The sequence below is a fragment of the Neomonachus schauinslandi genome, chromosome X, assembly GCF_002201575.2.
Source record: "Neomonachus schauinslandi chromosome X, ASM220157v2, whole genome shotgun sequence".
Taxonomy (NCBI): Eukaryota; Metazoa; Chordata; class Mammalia; order Carnivora; family Phocidae; genus Neomonachus; species Neomonachus schauinslandi.
In genome coordinates, this window is record NC_058419.1 from 37,377,464 (window position 1) to 37,397,888 (window position 20,425).

Consider the following 20,425-nt stretch of genomic DNA (forward strand, 5'->3'; position numbering starts at 1 on the left):
TGTTGGTGGAGCACAGACACATAGATCAATGGAGCAGAAGAGAGAAACTAGAAATAGAGCCACACCAATATGCCGATCTGATATTTGACTAAGGTGTAAGAGCAATTCAATGGCAGGAAGATATTTTTTCAACAAATCATGCTGGAGCGATTGGTATCCACAGGCGAAAAAAGTGAACCTTGATCTAAGTCTCACACCTGTGTAAAAATGAACAAAAAATGGTTCATAGATTTAAATGTAAAACTTAAGGGGCACCTGGCTGGCTCAGGCAGAAGAGCATGTGCCTCTTGGATCTGGGGGTCATGAGTTTGAGCCCCACATTGAGTGTAGAGAGTAAAGGAATAAACTTTTTTTTTAATGTAAAACTTAAAACTATAACACTTTTAGAAGAAAAGTATTTTTGTTTCTGATATAGGGCTGGGCAAAGAGTTCTTAGATTTAACATCAAAACACTATTCATAGAAAGAAAAATTAATAAATTGAACCTCAGTAAAATTAAAACCTCTGTTCTACGAAAGCCCATAGGAAGAGGATGAGAAAAGAAACTTGCAGACTGGGAGAAAATATTTGCAGATCACGTATGCAACAAAGGACTAATATCTAGAATATATAAAGAACTCTCAAAATTCAACTGTGAGAAAACATTCCAAAGAAAAAATGTGCAAAATCCAATGAAGAGACAGTTCCCGGAAGAGGATACATAGATGTCAAATAAATACATGAAAAGATGGGAGATACCATTAGATATTAGGACAATGTAAAATACAACCACAATGAGCTATCTCAATACACCTATCCGAATGGCTAAAATCAAAAAATAATGGCAACAGTAAATGTTGACAAGAATGCAGAAAAACTGGATTTCTCATGCATTGCTGGTGGGAATATCAATAGTACGGCCACTTTGAAAAGCATTTGACAGTCCTTAACAAAACTAAACATGCACTCACCATACAACCCAAGAACGGCACTGTTGGGCCTTTATTCCTGGGAAATGAAAAGTTATGTTCATGCAAAATCTGGAGACCTATGTGCACAGCAGCTTGATTTGTAACTGCCCCAATCTGGAATGAACCCAGATGCCTCGCAGTCGATGAATGGTTGAACAGGCTATGGTATGTCCGTACCACGGAATATTAATTAGCCATAAAAAAGGAATGAATTATTAACATATGACACAACTTGGATGGGTCTCCAGAGAATTATGATGAATTAAAAAGAAGCCAGTCTCAGAAGGTTACATACCGCATGATTCCATGTAATACTCCTAAATGACAAGAATACAGAGATGGAGAACAGCTTAGGGGTTGCCAGGGAGTAGGAAGACGGGGAGAGAAGCTAGGTGGGACTATAAAAGAGGAACACTGGGAATCTTTGTGGTGCTGGCATTGTTCAGTATTTTGACTGTGGCAGTGGCCACATGAACCAACACGTGATAAAATTTCATAGAACTATACACGCTGGCAAATGGGTGCATGTAAAACTGGTAAAATTGGAAGAAGGTGGATGGATTGTATCGATATTATACTACAGCTATGAGTCATGTTACCATCGGGGGGTGAAGGGTATTTGGGAATCCCTCCAAATTATTTCTTACAATTGTAAATCTACAATTATCTCCAAATAAAAAAGTTTTAAGAAGGGAGTATGACATGATCTGTGCTCTAATCCCCATTTAATAGGGAAAAATAAGGCATGGAAATAATCCTCAGTTTAGTTTAAATAAGGCCTGGTAGGAAGTGGAGGTTTGGGCTCACCCAAATTAGAGATCCCAATTCAGAAATCAAGACCAACTAATACAAGGACCACCATCATTTACATGAATGAAGAACCTTTCAGAAAATCCCTACAGCTCCCTTATTAGTTGCCAAGTGTAAAAGAGATCCTGAGCAAAAACTGCCCAGTTCAAAAGAACCATTTGATCACAGTAAATTGTTTTAAGCTTTTTTTTTTTTAATTGTTTTAAGCTTTTAAGCCACTAGGTTTTGGGATGGTTTATTATGCGGTAATCAGAATGTTAAATCAGGCAGGGGGAGCGAGTGGTAGTAGCCAAATACATGAGTGGTAAATTTCAGTGAGTCTACTCATTTTCAATGCTAGGATCCATGTTTGTCCCAGGCTGTTGTTCCTGAAACCCATTTTCCTGAATACATACTCTCTAGGCATGTTGGCAGTGATGATGGGGGCTGGGGAAGGCAGATACAGAGGAAATTGAACAACCAGTCCTTGCCTTGAAGAACTCACAGTCTTGTGAGACAAAACATCAGCACATTAAATGGCATGAGAACAGTTATAAGGCAACAAATCAGCAAGTTCAAACTAATATACTACAGCACAAATTGAATGCATGTGGCAATGTATGGCTACCCAAACAGCGGGATGGAGCTAGACATTTTGGACCCTGAAGGCAACACTTTAGAAGGGCCCCCTTTCCTTCCTTAACAGTGAAATAAACATCTCCAGCAATGCAGGGGCTAGTTGGATATTAACACTTCTGAAGAAAGAAAAAGGAGGTAATTTCCAGAGACAGTTATTCTTGTTTTACTTTTCCTTTGTTCTGTGTTCCTGATATGTGATTTAGGGGCAAGCTACAATTTCCCTGAGCATCCATTTCCTCATCTCTAGGCTGGAGGTAACAATCAGAGAGTAGTGGGTTGAAAGTCAGGAAACCTGACACATAATCTCAAATCTGTCATTTACTAGCTGCATGACCTTGGATACATCACCTCCCTCCACCCCATCCATTTCCTCTTCTGTGACATGAAGATGTTGAGCTCCATGGTCCAGAAGATCCCTACCGACTGACTCTTAACACTTGAGGCCACAGATAGTTCATAGTTGGTGGTGAGGGGTTAAAAAAGTAATGATGATGTATACGAAAGTAATCCATAAGCCATGAAGATATATAGATGTTAGAAATAACAATATGATCCAGTTCCATGTTAAAAAAAGAAAAAAAAGCCCTGTAGCTCTCCTCCAAAGTTAGGGGCTTAAAATATAAAATGGGTACTGTCTGTCAAGGCAGCACTTTGGGGCCCTTAGAGGATTCTGAGAATTCTTTGTAACTACTGCTCATCAAATAAACACAACTTTGCACTAGTCTGTCTCAGGCTCACCAAGCCATCCGCAGGGCTATTGTGATTTCAAGGCTGGGTTCTTGGCCCAACTCAGAATCCCAGGGACTGCTAGAACAGTGGTGGCTGTGGTGGGCCACTCCAAATTTTCTTCAAGACCCCGAACAGTTAGTAAAGGCCCTTTGCATGAGGCGCGGGGGCCCTCTTTGTGGGAGAAAGCAGATTTCTACATCGTCCCCTCTCCCTCCACACAGACACCCGTCTCCACCCTGCCTTTAAGGACACCGACACTTTGCCACTTTTCCAGCCGCGGTGTGGATTGGGAAACGCCCCGAAATGATAAGCAGCTTGCTGGGGCGTAATTTGCGAGGCCAGTTCCTCCAGCGTCCGGCGCACTGGCGCAGGGCCGGACCAGGTGCACCCAGAGGGGCCCTGTGCCGGAGGACAGGGGTTGCGGGCTTCCAGACAGCGAGGTCGGAGGGTAGCCGGGGTCTCCAGGGCCCGCGCGAGTGGTGGGGAGCTCCTAGGTGCATTCCAGCGCAGAGAGGGAGGAGGGGCCGGAGGAGAGGTGCGGTCCCTTTAAGACCCCAACGCTGGCTTAGCCAGAGGAGGGGGGGTGCAGTGGGGGCGCTGCGTGATGGGAAAGTCGCCGGCTGAGCCTCACACTTTCTCCCGATTTCTTAACTTTCGGGCCCGCGGAGCAGGAGTAAGGGCGCTGTGCCGGGGCGGAGACCCGGCTGCGGGCTTGCGGCGGCTGCGCGCCCGCGGACTTCCCGCCTGCGCCGGGCGGCGGGCCTCTCGGGCCAAGTGGGGAGCGGGCGGCGGGCGGGCAGGTGGCCCCGGGCCGCCGCGCCCGCGCCTTGGCTCTGCCCCCGGGAGCCGAGCGAGCCGCTGCTCCCTCGTGGTGTGAGGGCGGTGATGTTTTTCCTCCCACCCACTTTGGAGTCCCCCCTCCCCCTTCGCGCGCACTCTAGCTCTCGCCACAACCTGCGCGCCCCAGACCTCGGAGGAGCGCCCCGGGGAGCTCGGAGCGCGTGCACGCGTGGAAGACGGAGCAGGCCAGTGGCCAGGTCAGTGAGCAGTGCCCGATGCCCGCTCCCTCTGCCTTCCTTTCCAGCCTTTGCACAGGTGGGGTGTCTTCTGTTGGCCCGAGCCGCCCCTGCACGGTCCCCCGGGGCGCCCCGAACTCCCCTGACCTGCCACCCCAACTTGCTCTCGGGTCCAGCCGCCAGCGGCCCCGGCTGGAGGTGGGCTCCCAGGCGCAGGACCCCGGGCAGGTTAGGGACCTTGGATTCGAACTCACCACTTGCCACCCCCCGCTTGGCCTGCTTATCTCCAGGCTCTGGCGCCTGGGGAAGGCCACTTGGCCAGCCACCTAACGGCTTCTGCAGTCCCCTTCGTTACTGCCTGTGTCCCGAGAGCCTTTTTTTCCTCGCTTGCTGAAGTGCCCTGGACCAGCGGGAGATTAATATGGGCTAAAGTTAATGAAACAGGGTGGACGGGGGCGAGAGGCTCCTCTAGCCCCTGGACATCTGTCTCATTTTCCGGCCCAGACCACTGGGGTCAGAGCCTGAGACGCTAGGCTCAGGAAGCAACGGAGCACTGCCAGAGCTTAGGGCCTGGAAAGCCTGCCTTCCAGACCCTCCCCGCCGGCCCTGCCACTAACTCTATGAGAATGGGCTGGGTTGAGTTCTCCGGGCTGCAGGGGGCCCATTTTGAAGGTGGAGTTGTTGTGGGGAATAGAATGAAATGATGGCTAGCAAGGTGTTTTGCAAGCCAAACGCAAGGCATTGTTTCTCAGTCATAAGCAGCAGTGAAGGCATTGCCTCGGCCAAGGGACACCCTGGGCTAGAACTGCCTCCCACCTGTGAACTGAGCTTTTCTTGTTGGGTGGTGGAGTGGGGAGAGGATCTCAGCGGATGGACGCGGTCACTGAGACTCCAGTGTCTTCTTGTTGTTTGTCCCAAAGAGAAGCACTACCCTCCCCCCGGGGGGGTGCTGTCCCACAGAAGACAGTGAATGTGAGTATACAAGGTCAGTCAAGCCTCTCGGGAGGATTAAAGAGACACTGTGGGCCGTGAAGAACTGGCTGACGTGCTCATCCCTTAGCCTGCCTTTGGGAAAGTCTCTCTGGTTCTCTTCTACCCAGGAGACCTCTTCTGAGAAGGTCTGGACTTCTGACACTTGATGGCCCAGATTGCCTTGTGGTTCCGGCCGGGCAAGGAGCCTTCGGTCCCTTTGCTTGATGCAAATGAACTGTGAATGCTTGTTTCATGGAGGCACCTGAATGGATACACTTCTGTAGGTTCTGACATGTTTCTTGTTCTCTTTTTTTTTTTTTTTTTTTTTTAAAGATTTTATTTATTTTTTTGACAGAGAGAGAGAGAGACACAGCGAGAGAGGGAACACAAGCAGGGGGAGCGGGAGAGGGAGAAACAGGCTTCCCGCGGAGCAGGGAGCCCGATGCCTGCGGGGCTCGATCCCAGGACCCTGGGATCATGACCTGAGCCGAAGGCAGACGCTTAATGACTGAGCCACCCAGGCGACCCTTCTTGTTCTCTTGTAAACCGCCCCCCTCCCCAGGGTTAGTTGCAGGATTTTGTGTTCTTACTTGCTTTCTTGGGGGTGGGGAGCCTGGATCCCCCCCAAACAGGTCTGTGGCTACATTTCTTAGTAACCTGTAGGAGAGTCAGTGCAAGTTCAATGGCACAACAGCCCGAGTGAAGCAGAGAGTTAATGCAGAAATAACTCCAGTTAACTGGGTCAAAGTATAATTTGAAAAATTAAGGACAGTTTGGCTCTTTGCAAGTATAAGAGTCGGCATGTTTGCTGAGCAATGCTCACTTAGGTTTATTGCTGCAGTCCCAACAAATGTCTTGAAACCACCTCCCTCCCCCACAAGAAAAAATTAAAGGGATCAGGCGACAGTGAACCGGGAAGAGTCCTGGGGAGGGAATTCTTCTCAGTTTATATTTCTGCACAGAATACAAAGACAGGACTTCAGATCTTGTAAATCAAAAGTGAATATTTATAAAGCGATTCATTTTCTGATGTTCTCCATCACAGCCTGGGAGGCCACACAGATGACAGGAACGCCAAAAGAGATTAATTGCTCTCTCGTCACCAACTTTTCTATTTGCTCATAGCATTAGTTGGGACCCAAGAAAAGCAGAAAAAATTCTGAGAGCCGTTTTCTTGCCAGCTTGAGTTATGAAGCAATGCTACTGTTCACCGAATCGCCCAACCATTGTACAAGAAAAACAACCCTGTTGGTTCTTGCATGGGGAGACCCGAAAACTGTGGTTTCAGAAATACCCCCTGAGATCCATCTGTGATTGTGATAAATTGGATTTCAGTGGTTAGAAAATCTTTCTCATTCGAAGGCTTGGGGGATAAGCTTATTAAAGTAGACTCAGAAAGAACCTCGCTGGGGTGGGCAGCTGTGTTAAACCATTCATGGAAATGATTTGCTTCAAGGGGGACCTGGTAGCTCTCAGAGGACAGAGACGTGCTGAGTGATTGAAGCTGGACCACAAGCTCACAGAGGGGACCAAACAGTGGCTTTCAATTTATCCGGATAAGTTCATAGCATTTCAAGTAGGAGCTGTGGCATCCCCATCGCGGCCCAAAGATAGTTCAGTTCTCCGAAATGATCATCTTGCTTTTCTGCCAGCTCTTTATACTCAGTATTTAGGTTGGCCCCTCAGAAAAGATCAATGCGCTTAATTCCCATTGGGGTTAACCCCGGATTGAAATGTGGTGTTTCTCGGACATGTACATACTTTCAAATCATCCATTGGAAGGGTTTTATGGACTCTAAAATCTATGGAAATGATCCGTGGCTGGACCTGAGCAAGCTTTCTGTGTTTTAAGGCTCAAAAGGTTTAAGATTTCTACCCCTTAGACTAGAAATGCAAGTCTCATACTTTTAAGAATTATAGTTGCTTTGATGGTCTTCTGCATGGTGGTGCAGTGTGAACACATTATCTATTTAAATTGGCCTAATGTCCCTTAAAAATGGCCCACTAGAAGTTTCCATTTTGCAGTGGACTTCACATGAGAGCAATATGTCTGAACCATTAAGGTGTTTACTTGTATCCATTTGCTAATTATATCCATCTTTTCCAACATAAGTAACCCAACTGCACATCTTCATAGATCTCATAGAAGACACAGGAGAAACATTGACCAATTTACACCTCATCCCTGAAGGATTAATAAATAGCAGTAGTCTTAGCAGAAGCTAAGATGAGTTAACTTGCATTTCAGAAATTGTTTGGGTCCCATGCCTATTATTTTTATCTTGGTTGCCAGAGGAGCCGTTTTGCAAACCCATTTCCCTTTTCTCCCAAAGAAAATCTCTTGGGAAATCAACTCTAATTCTGTTAGAAAGGATGATTTCAAAATTTATTTTTATTTTCCTATGACTTGCCTGTAAGGATTTTAGCCTTAGCATTGGATAGGAATGCATGTTCATCTGCTTGAATTTCCCCCCTTAATCTTTGCAAGACAGGAGAGGCAAGTGCTCTTTCTTACACAGGAAAACAGTGCTTACGCTTACGTAAATCCTCTAGTTAATTCCCCCCCCCCCACAAGTTAAAAGCCTAAGCATCGGTGATCTCCCATCAGTTTCAGACGACCTAAGTCTTTTTTCCTGCTTTCTTCCCAGCAGCTTGAATACACTGGGCCCTGAAAGGTTTGAGCGGCCTTTTGCAGTGGTGAAGATGAGAAAAAAGTGGAAAATGGGAGGCATGAAATGTATCTTCTCCTTGTTGCTGTTCTTTCTTTTCCTAGAAGGAAGCAAAACAGAACAAGTAAAACGTAAGTGTCTTGAGTTTAACAAACAAGATACTTTATTGTAATTTCTTTGAAAATGTGGTTATAATCTGTAGGGATTGTGATTTAGCCCAAATGTGGCCATACCATTATTCTAAGAGAAGAAAGTGAATGTTACTGGTTTATGCATGAGTTGATAAAAGAATGAGTGCTCTGAATCGGGCCAACTAAATTTGGGGCTGTTTTTCTGATTATCATATAATGTTTTCATCTCCTAGAACACATGACACATTAGCCTATTTTCCTTTTCCTGTTCTAAGCTGTACAAATCTCATTCCATTTTACGTAACTCTAGAAATATCTGACAGATGAGCTGGATTTTTTCCCAAATTTCAGACTCTTCAGCAAAGGTTTTCAGTTTATGTAAAAGAATAACACAGAAAAGAAAAAAAGAAAACGAAAAAGAAAAAGTAAGGCAGGCTCTGCCTATTCCCTTATGCCGCAAAACGAAGAAAGAAAAAACCTTCACATGAACTGGATTCAGATGAAAAATCCTTTGAGGAAATTGAGATTCCAGGGACCGTGAGCAAATCGGATGCCGTTTATTGAAAGAACGTCCCCGCAAAGCCAGGGAATATTTCTAGAAAGTCAGCGATCCGTGTGATGGGCTAACACATTGGAGAAAGCCGAGTGGCAGGAAGGGGGTATAATTAACCCTCCTGGCTGCCACGTTTGGGAGATTTATGCGTAACCGTTGACATCGCTGCTCTTGTTAGGGGCTTTCTGCTGAATGTCCGAGCCTCACCTTCTTGGGGCCACTTGCAGCCTTCTCTGGGGTGGACGCTTGCTCTAAATTGGAAGGAAAAACCACTGCTTTGGTTCCCTTCTTTGGCTGCATCAAAAGAAGCACAAAATGGAGCTGAGCCAAGAGGGGCATTCTCTGCTCCACTGAACTTATTCATGAGAAGGAACTGTGAAAATCTTCCTGGTAGGGGCTGCAGCAGCATGTGAAGCCCATCACTGAAACATTTATCTCCTTTATCAGTGCAAGTTGACTATAGCCGGCATGAGGCTTGCTGACAGGGAGAACGGTGCCAAATCCATTCCACCATGACGTGTATTTCTGTCCCACTACGCTTTTCATAGTCTTCCCTGTCTTCTTCCCGGGAGAAGGGGTGCTTTTGATTAGGCTTCTGAGCGTGAGTGACCTGTGGTGTTATCTAGTGTGATGGGGACATGAGAGGAAGTTTGGCAGGGCCCAGGGATCAGCTAGGAAACTCTGCATCAGTTTCTGTCCTGTCAGAAAGCTCTCCTTAAAGTGGCTGTGATAGAAAAGTTGTCCATTCATCTTCAGCTCCTCTTACAACCCAGCTGGGCCTAAGATCCTTGCTCTCTTATGACCTGTTACTGATGGCGTCATAGGGGAAGCTTGCAACTCTTGGAAGACCATCTCCTCTGGGAAGTCTTCCATATGTACGAAGACTTGAGGAATACTGTCCATGTAACCTTGAGCTTACTTGACAAACCAAAGAAAAATCGGACTTCAAAAATATTTACAGGCCCCACACTATCACTTTCTAATGGGTTCTGCTGCCTATGAATTTGTCCCAAGCCCTTTTGATACTCGGTTGGTGTCAAAATGATTACATAGTAGATGGCTTAGGGCCCCAGTTCTCTTCTCGTGTTTCAGCTTTACAGTCAGATGATGAGGCTAAGGGCATGGTCATCCCCTGAATGAGCCGCTCAGGATCATCCTGTGTGGCCACGCCCAAGCTAACTGTCTCGAGGACATGTGCTAAGTTATCTCCACTAAAGGGGAAATCTCAGAGCATATGCCCTCCGTACATTGCCTTGATACACACACACACACACACACACACACACAATGCATGCACGGAGATTTGTACTGTAGCTCTAAAAGTGAGAAGTCAGAAGCAGTGGAAATGTCAGTCCACTGGGGAATGGTTACATAAATGATCTGTGTAATGTACTATCATGCTACCGTTAAAAACATTGCATATTACAAATCTGAGAGCCCTGCGAAATGCTTACCTCCTTTTTAAACTTCTTAAATTTTAAAATTAATAATAGTCATCATACAAAACAATCTGAAAGTATCTGGGCTTTATAAGAATGTGTGTCCCTCAGCTACCAACCCCCTTCCCAGGGGAAGCCATTACTAACAGTTTGCTATGTGTTCTTCCAAACTCTTCCCTCTGTGTCATAAAAACACAGGTACATGTTTGTAAGGTTTTTTTCTTTTAAGAAGATGGGGTATAATATGTATTTTTCTGTAACTTTTATTCAGATATGTGTCTGGGACATCCTTCCATGTCAGAGCCTTGCCATATAGCGGTACCGTATTCTTTCTCATGCCTGTGTAGTTTCCCGGTCATACAAGCGTGCCATGGTTTAGTTAACCAGTCGCTAGTTGTATATATTGAGGTTGCTTCCAGTTTTTGCTCTTACAACTAAGGCATTGATGAACACCTTCGGACACTTAGGCAAGTATTTGTGAGGAATCGTTTGGTCAGTGTGGATGTTCACTTTTCACCTTGGTAAGCACTGTCAAATTATCCTTCAGAATGAGTTGTGTTCATTTCTACTTCCACTGTCTATGTATGAGTGTCCTTCTCTAACTCCTTCACCAAAAATATAATTAATCTTTGTATCTTGGGGCCCATTTAATAGTGGAAATCATATTTCAGTTTTGCTGTGATATTTTCCTATTACTGGCATATCTTTGTCATTCGTTTTCAAGCCAATTGTGTTTCTTCAGTGACTGGCCCATTTTGCAGTTAGGTTGCTTGTCTTGGTGGTCAGTAAAAACTTACTTATTAACATTTTGTTATTTCGAACCTTGTTAGTAACCTTTTGTGTTTAAAATATTATTTTCCCCATCTGCCAGTTCCTTTAAACTTTAAGTTGGATTTGTCCATAGAGAGGTTTTAAATGTTGGTGTCATCAGATCTGTTATTTATTTCTTTTATGCCTTCTGAATTTCTTCTTCTTCCTAAGGAGGTCCTTACCACTCGCTCTATTATGTTTTCTTCTGCTTCCATCATGTCGGGTTTTACCCATAGTTCTCTGTTCCATCCAAAATTTATAGTCGTGTGTGGTGTGCAGTGGGGAGCTAATTTTTTTTTTAATCTGTGGGTGGTAGGCTCATGACTTCTTTTTGCTCATCTCTGTGCCTCTGTTTATTCTGGAGTTTCCACAATTGGCAAGTATGACTTTTAAAACAGGGATAAAAATCTGGGAAAACTCCGGGTAACGTGTTAAGTGTAAAGATAATAAACCCTCCCATCTCTCCTTGCTGCCTGATGCCATTTTACACAAGGAAGCCAAGGGTTTTGACCCTTCATGGGTTGGTTTCAGTATAAGCTCCTATGTCAGTGCAGACTCTCTGTAGCCTATTTGCTCTCCTGTCTTGGGTGTCAGGGTGGAAGGAGGGGGCATGCCATTTGGTCAAAGATGCTCACTCAATTGGTGTAGAATCGGAAGAGTTCTGGAGAAAAGGCCATATTTGCAAAAAGCTGTTTTCACAAGGAAAGGGAGGGCTGGATGCTGCCACTCGCTAGTAGCTAATTAGCCATAGTTATATTGCTCTCCCAGGGGACAAGACGGGTTCTGGAACCCAGGGAATCCTGATGGCTCATTGCAATGGATGATGGAGCCGTGTGTGGCTTATAGAAAAGTCTGTTACTGTCCAGAATCAGCAAGGTTTGAAGTCCATAGTTGGGGGGGGGGGGGGGGGGAGGAGTCTTTCTGTAACTCCATTATGCTCTGTTGTTAAAGTTGTAGTCAAAGAGGCTGGGAAGCTCTTTTGAAGTTCAAAGGAGCGTAACATTCAGCGCATGATAATTCATGCAAATATGGGACAGGCGAACTGAAGAGTTTGCCTCTTTTGGCAGTTCTAATGTGGGTAATGAACGATCCATGAAAGTGAGGTGGAAGGAGTGAGATGTGGGGAATATTCGGTTATGTATTTCCAAAGGACCAGCCTGGGCCAGGTCTGGCAGAAGTTCTGAGGAGAGGGATTGTCCATGTATTTCATGGAGTCCGTGCCTCCTGTACAAGGTGAGTTAGCTGGATCTTCTAAGGGACTAGAATCTCACTCATTTTTTCTCTTCAGGAGAAAAGCTTCCAACGTTCATATCTGGCTGAAAATGAGCCTGTTATGGAGCCTACCCTGAGCTTCTCTATTGTGAAAACCAACCAGAGAGGCTTGAGTTTTCCTCTTCTAGGTTCTCACTTGGACATTTGATGTGATTGCTGGACGGCAGAAAGAAGCAAGCAAAAGAGTAGATCTCTTCTCTTAGAGGCTCTTATAGGTGGAAGTTGACAAAAGGGAGAACACCTTAACTTTGGATACCTTAATGCTTTGCAAAGTACATTCTTCTTTATTTTAAGATTTTATTTATCTGAGAGAGAGAGCACCTATGAGTGGGGAGAGGGGCAGAGGCAGAGGGAGAAACAGACTTCCCGCTGAGTGCAGGACTCGATCCCAGGACCCTGAGATCATGACCTGAGCTGAAGGCAGACACTTAACCCACTGAGCCACTCAGGCACCCCCCCAAAGTACATTCTTATTTTTTATGTGGGGGGTGCCAGTGGGGTTGGGTGTGGAGGCTCTGGAGTCAGCTTAGATCCAAACCCCAGATCTTCAAATTCAGTGTTCTGTTCATGACCCCAGTTTGCTTCTAGCAATTCTCTGGGGAAAGCCAGTTCATACTCTTGAATAGAAGCCCATTCCTTTGCTCATGGCAGCCACTTACCACATAAGGGGTGATCCAAGTGTGAATGAATAAAGAACTTTGTAACCAGAATTCCTAAGAGAGGCGGTATACTATTGGGGAGTTAAAAGGGATTAACACGAACATTATTCAGGAACCTGAAGAAGCTAAGCCAAAGGAAATTTGTGAGGAAGGTTAAAAATATGTGCCTCTATGTCCATGCTTCTTAGATTTCCCTGACTTCTCAGTAGGATTGGAATGTCCTCAGAGTCTGATGGAAAGAGGACTGTGCTTTAAGTCAGGAGACCTGGTTTCTGGTCAGTTCTGTTGCTTGCTGTGTGGTATTGGTTGAGTCATTCATGCTCTCTGAACGAAGGATTCTCTACTTATAAGCTGAAAATTCTTGCTTTCTGGATGGCAAAGTAAAGGACACCGGAGTAGGCACCGAGGAGGGTGGGACGAGGGAAAACAAGGCTCTGGCTTTGGGTACTCGGAGGACACCTGGACTTTTATCACTGTCCCAAGGTCATTGCAAAAAGCATTTATTCCTTTAAGATTTATAGCCTGCCTGCTTCTAAAAAGGATTAGATACAGGTTACATATGAAAGAATAGCTGCAAGCTAACATTTTTAAAGATGAAATAAAATAGAGCACCTCTGAAGGAAGTGGGAAGCGTAGATGTTCTTAACACCTGGTTTGGCGCGCTATAGCTTTCACACTCTAAATTTGGCTTGCACTTCCGAAAAGATAAAAAGAGGGAGTTTGGGGTGGCTGGCAAGAGAAAATTACAGTTTCATCTACGGAGATTATTCCTACCTCCCACCCATTCAGGCAGTATTGATCATGGGATGTTTGAATAAGGCACATTTGGGAAGTACAGGATACCATCTGTAACCTTGGTTTCAGAGATGAAAGAAGAATGGGCTTTCTTTATTGACTCTGTAAAGGAAGAGGGCAAGTAGTAAATTATGACTCAATAAAAGTCTTCCCGTAAGTGTGAAGGCAGTGTGGTCCAGATCCTTTTAAGTTCAGATGATCTAGACGTAGACTAGATTGTCAGTTATCAGACACCCAAGCAAGCTTTATATTAACATGACTTTTTTTTCTGATTTTAAAATAGATGCTAAAATAAAAAGCTAAGTCACCTCCAAAGAATAATAAAAAAATAAAATAGATGCTCATTGTTAAACATTCAGAGGACCCAGAAAAACATAATGAAAACAGGGGCACCTGGGTGGCTCCATTGGCTAAGCATCTGCCTTCGGCTCGGGTCACGATCCCAGGGTCCTGGGATCGAGCCCCGCATCAGGCTCCCTGCTAAGCCGGGAGCCTGCTTCTCCCTCTCCCTCTGCCCCTCCCCCCGCTCATGCTCACTAGTCTTTTTTTCCATGCTCAGCTATACATACGTGTTATCATACATATACATTATTTTAATATTTTAATATTTAATATTTTAAAAATGAAGCCCTGCCTTATAACCAATTTGGCTTATTATGTCAATTCACAATTGATTCTCGAAAATGCCCCTGCAATGGTGATAGATCCCATGTTGTTTGAAGCGAAAGCTGGATTTTTTTTGATATCTGTTGCAGGGCATGCAAAGTTGATCCTGCTGTAAAAAAAAGTTCAAGAGCACATCTTGAACTCTTGACCAAATGGAAAGCAAACCTCCTTTAGCAGAGACTTGCGCCGCCAAGGTGCTGATAGGAAGAACAACTTGTTTGTTCAAACAAGAGCTTTGATTTTTACCCAAAGTCCTGTGCCAGATGACATGTAAGAGATGATCTTAGCCAGAAAAATATTCAGGTCAGGTTTCACCAGCCAAGCAGCCTTTCTGTGAAAGGATCTCCACGTGGCCTCATGGTAAGGACTGAGGAGAATACTGCCAACTCCCAGTTATCCATGCTAGTGGGGGGCTGGAAGAGCGCAATAAATTGAGATTTCATGGAAAATCTCCAGTTCTTATCTGAGCTAATGGTATGGCCTTGCTCATTGTCAAACCTCTTTGAAATATGGACTCTTTTCTTCTCATTGAGTTTGCCCACCTGCTAGTAGAAAATTGACACAGCCACAAGGCGCAGACATTGGGAGGGTCATGATGGGTAGAAGCTGCTCAATATATATGAATTTGATTTAATTTGAGGCAAATGATCTAAGTAGGAATAAGGTAAATCAACTCCAGATACACAGGAATAAGCTGGATATACAGGATGGAGAATTTGACTTCTTCCTGGCTTCCATAACCTGGAAATGAAGTCTTGAAGCCCTGAGGAAATCTGAGCGGGACTTCGATCCCAGGAACCCAATTGCCAGAGAAATAGGAGCCTTTTTCTTCTGTAACTATGATATCTTGTCTTGCCCTTCCTCCGCTCCGCTTCAAGTTTGATAACCGACAGAAGTATTTATGCTTTCATTTTTTCTGCCTTATTATAGTCTATAATAGCCTTTTAAAAATAATTAAAAAGGAACTTGTGTACTTGATTTGTCCACTATATAATGAACAGCAAAGATTCATCGCTCTTTTCACTGACTGTATGTGTTATAATAAAGTAAATATTATTGTAATACTTGCATGATGATGTGTCTACAGTAATAGCTCTTATCAAAAACAGTTCCTAAGAATGTTTTCTTGCTTTTAGACTGGCGATGAAGTTATTGACCTTTTGACCTAGTCCTGGGTACTAGACAGTAACAATCAGGCAAAACATTGTTGGCATAGTGACGCATCTCTGTTTGCTTTTAACCGTCATTATTTCTGTTAACAGGGGCCCCTAAAGTAGCAGGGATCGCCACTTCTAATTAGGGCCAGCCGCACCATTTGAAAATTAGCTATGGCAATGCAGGTTGAAGCTCCATCTCAAATGTTAGTTGCAGTTCCTTTGGGACCAAGTTCTGCTCGCAGATACCATTAGTTAGTGGTAAGTCATGCATTCCCCAGCTGGTATCTGTCAGCTACTGGCAAGTGATAAGGTTACTTTTCCTTGCCTGTATCTTCTAGAAGTTGGCGAGTCATCGTTGTTTTAATAAAATCAGCTCACATGTGCTTCTTGTCCAAGATGATATACTGGGACTTTAGGTGTGGTCGATTATGCTGTGCAACTCATTAAATTCTCCCCTGGGTTAATGCCAGAAACTCTGTAAAAGTTCAGACTTCTAAGCATGTGCTGAAATTGACTTTACCACAGCTTCTTAAAATTGATCATTGTTCAGCGTACTCATCGAGAAATCCGCGGCAATTGTGCCAACCGCTCAATCCTAGACACTCGTGGTAAAACATGTCTTAAGGATTATAGTGTTTACTTTCGTTATGTGTTTGAAAAAAAAAAATCAGAGTCGGTAATTGCAGAAGCTTTGTTTAGTAACTCCTGTGGCATCACAGTTCCACTCCCTGTCTGCCTCCATTTCCTAAGTTTGCTCCTTCCAAGAGTTTGTGGATTTCTATCTGCAGCATAATTGGCCAAATCCTATATTGCTGAGATGATGAAACACTATTATGTTTGCAGTTAGGACCACGTTTCTATCAGAAGTTAGTGTTTGAGTAAGATTTTCATCAAGAAGCATAGTTTGCCAGCCGCTGGTACCATAATATGGAAGAAAGGCCATGTGAGTATTATTAGGTTTCGAGAGAACTTCCGGCTCAGCTAATCTATCTTCCCAACTAGATTTCAAACCCTTTGACAGCATAGGTACTATTTTTTTTTGCCTTGTAAACACATTTTAAAAATTATTTTTTTAGAGATTTTACTTATTTATTTGTCAGAGAGACAGAGAGTGAGAGGGAAAGAGGCAAGCAGAGGGAGATGCAGGCTTCCCGCTGAGCAAGGAGCCTGATGTGGGACTCGATCCCAGGACTCTGGGATCATGACCTGAGCTGAAGGCAGACGCTTAACCGACTGAGCCACCCAGGCGTCCCCATTTAAAAAAAATTATTGAAGGAAAATTAACATACAATGTTTTATTTGTTTCTGGTGTACAACATATTGATTCGACAACCAGTGTGGAAAAAATTATAGAGGTTCCTCAAAAATTTAAAAATAGAATTACCCTATGATCCAGTAATTCCACTACTGGGTATCTACCCAAAGAAAATGATAACACTAACTCAAAAAGATACATGCACCCCTAAGTTTATTGCAGCATTATTTACAATAGCCAAGATATGGAAGCAACCCAAGTGTAGATGAATGGATAAAGAAGATGTGGGATACACACATGCACGCGTGCACGCCACACACACACAGCGGAATATTACTCATCCATCAAAAAGAATGAGATCTTGCCATTTGCAGCAACATGGATGGAGCTAGAGGGTATTATGCTAAGTGAAATAAGTCAGACAGAGAAAGACAAATACCATGTGATTTCACTTGTATGTGGACTCTAAAAAGCAAAGCAAGAGTGGGTAATATTTTATACTTTGTGCCTTTATCACAGTGATAGATCCACAAAATGCATAATAAAGCCTGCCAGATGTACCATTTTATACAGTCTACTTGGTCATGACTTGACTTTACTGTGGACAACACCTGATTCTTTAAAAGGTAATCAAAGCTGCTTCAGCGGTCTTGTGGAAGGGTAACTTGAGAAGATGTTAGGCAAGAATGTGTGGAAGCCTTTTATTTTCCAATTTCTCAAAGTGGGTGACCTGTACCTTACAATTATGTAGCTGGAAAAGCTAGAATCCTCTAGTGGTTACAGCCCTTGGGTCTGAAGTCAGACTACTTAGGTTTGAATCCCAGCTCCATACCCTGACCAGTCATGTCAGCTTGGGTACGTTACCAAATCTCCCACTGCCTCAAATTCCTTATCTGAAAATGGGACTAATAGTGGAACCTACCTTGTGGGGCTGTCGTGGACATTTAGTGAATTCGTGTATGTGAAACCCTTAGAACCGAGCCTGGCTTATAGGAAAGTGCTCAACAAATACTAATTGCTCTTTTTGTTATTACTGAGAATGCTATGACCATTCTCATCTGACTCTGTTGTGTAGGGCCTGGTTCCCTGGCTGCTTTTTACGCTTACCAGTTACCTCTTGGACTTTGAGCCACATTTAGAGCAGGAAAATTCAGATCGTTTAATTTTCATACGTTGTCTAACAACACTCTTTAGAGACTGACTTTGGGGCAAATGGAATCTATTGAGTGAAACGAGTCATTTTGGGTAGATCTATGGATTTCATGAATATGGGGTGCTCAGATATATTGAAAAGATCCATTTAATAATAGTGCCTGTGAAATCACCCACCTTAAAGATATTTCAGAAATGAGATGGCAACTTGCTTAATAGCAATATATAAAGGATACTCTCCTTGTGGCATAAGTATATACTGTTTCTTTGGAAACAGACTTTCTTGCAAGTTAAAACCTGTTAATAATTTGGATGCGAGTTTTAAAAAATATGTAAAGCCACTTGAAACCCACACTTTGATAACTTGTCTTATTTTAGTGGCTCCTTAGTCTTTCAGGGGTCTTAATCTTGGATTTATCACATTTTTTTTTCATCTAGTAAGGGGTACATCACCCGACCATGCAGACGGCGTAGCTGATAGTGAACGCTCATCCAATTTCATATTTTGAGTAGGTAGATTTAATGTCAATCTCCGAGGGAGCTAATTCAAGCAAGTACAGTAATTCAGGATCAAATGCATAATACACAAACTTCCATCTTACTTTGCAATGTGGATTTAAATCAACAAACTTCTAGCTTAGCCACATTTATGTCTTAGTGGCTGCAAACTTATATGAGTAGAATTATTTAAATTATTTATGCTAGTCTAATAATGTCACTTGAATAGCCCCCTTTGCGGATTTGCTTCTAAGTATATACCCAGATACTTTCTGAAGTGTCTAGATAAGTCATATATGTGAAATGCAAATCACCTAGGTATTTGAGAGTGATATTATAAATTTACTGTAGAGAAATGGTCACTCGCCTCTCACTCACATGTGGAAAGTAGCAAAAGGTGCCTCATTTAGATGTTTGTTTTGGGAAATTCAGTACATTTCTCATCAAAGATACTGGGATTGTTAGAATATTTAAAATATTTCCTACTCCATTCTAGAATATTGTGGATCAGGAGTCTTAATTTGTGTCTATACCAAGAAAATTTTATTTCTAAGACTTGGTTGAAAAGCACACAAGTTCTGCTTAAAAAGTAATGTTGATTTTCTGAGTTCTTTCAGTTAACACATGATTTTGAACACCTACTCTGAGCTCAGAAATGTAGATTAATATAACAATGTGAACAGGGGCTCCTGGGTGGCTCAGTCGTTAGGTGTCTGCCTTCAGCTTGGGTCATGTCCCAGGGTCCTGGGATCGAGCCCCGTGTTGGGCTCCCTGCTCCGCGGGAGGCCTGCTTCTCCCTCTCCCACTCCCCTTGCTTGTGTTCCCTCTCTTGCTGTGTCTCTCTCTCTCAAATAAATAAATAAAATCTTTTAAAATATATATATATATAACAATGTTAACAAAAATAGTAATATAACAAGAGGGGAAATATAAATACTTATTAAAATTGAATATATATTCAACCTTCCTGATAAAGAAAAATACTAGTTCTGTTTTCTACTACCAAATTTTATCTTATTTTTTATTAAATTTTAAATTATAATTCCAGTATAGTTAACGTATAGTATTATATTAGTTTCAGGAGTGTAATAAGTGATTCACCAATTCTATACATTACTCGGTGCTCTTCATAAGTGTACTCTTTAATCCCCTTCACCCATTTCACCCATCCCCCCACACACCTCCCTTCTGGTGACCATCAGTTTCTTCTCTATAGTAAGAATCTGTTTCTTGGTTTGACTCTCTCTCTCTTTTTTTCCCCTTTGCTCATTTGTTTTGTTTCTTAAATTTCACATATGAGTGAAATCACATTGTATTTGTCTTTCTCTGACTGACTTGTTTTGCTTAGCATTATACTCTGTAGCTCTATCCATGTTGTTGCAAATGGCAAAATTTCATTCTTTGTTATGGCTGAATTGTGTGTGTGTGTGTGTGTGTGTGTGTGTGTATCACAAACTCTTGGACCTATACCCAGATAAAAATCTGTACAGTGAAGGAAACAATCAGCAAAACTAAAGAAAACCTACTGAATGGGGGAAGACATTTGCAAATGACATATCTGATAAAGGCTTAGTATATATAAAGAACTGGTATAACTCAACACCCAAAAAACAATCTAATTAAAAAGTGGGCAGAAGACATGAACAGACATTTCTCCAGAGAAGACATCCAGATGGCCAACAGACACACGAAACGATGCTCAACATTATTCATCAACAGAGAAATGCAGACCAAAACTACAGTGGCACCTCATACCTGTCAGAATGGCAAAAAACAAGAACATAAGAAACAAGTGTTGGCAAGGATGTGGAGAGAAAGGAACCCTCACATGTTGTTGGTGGGAATGCAAACTGGTGCAGCCACTGTGGAAAACAATATGGAGGTTCCTCAAAGAGATAAAAATAGAACTACCCTACGGTCCAGTAATCACACTACTGGGTATTTACCCAAAGCATACAAAAACACTAAATCGAAAGGATACATGCACCCATATGTTAATTTCAGAATTATTTACAATAGCCAAATTATGGAAGCATCCCAAGTGTCCAAATTGGCAAAGTTTTACACAATTAAATTATCCAGTGTTGGGCATTCTCACCTACTGCAGATGGAAAGGTAAATTAGTATAACTTTTCAGGAAGGCTGTTTGACAGTACAGTTCAAGAATTTGAATGCATTCAAAACCTTTGACTAATCAATCTACTTAAAAGAACTTATATAAAGAAAATAGCCAATGTTGCATATAAAACTTTATACACTAGGATATTTATTTTA

The 20,425-nt window shown here is 43.0% G+C and overlaps 1 protein-coding gene across 1 annotated transcript in view; it reads left to right on the forward strand.

Annotated features, from left to right (window-relative positions):
• The first annotated feature begins 4,042 nt into the window (after window positions 1-4,042).
• The window catches only part of CHRDL1 (chordin like 1), a 110,941-nt gene continuing 94,558 nt past the window's right edge, over window positions 4,043-20,425 (forward strand). The window contains exons 1-2 of the mRNA XM_021686558.2: window positions 4,043-4,144; window positions 7,744-7,895. Coding sequence (XP_021542233.1) covers window positions 7,799-7,895 — 97 coding nt within the window. The 5' untranslated portion in view covers window positions 4,043-4,144; window positions 7,744-7,798. The remainder of the gene's footprint in view (window positions 4,145-7,743; window positions 7,896-20,425) is intronic.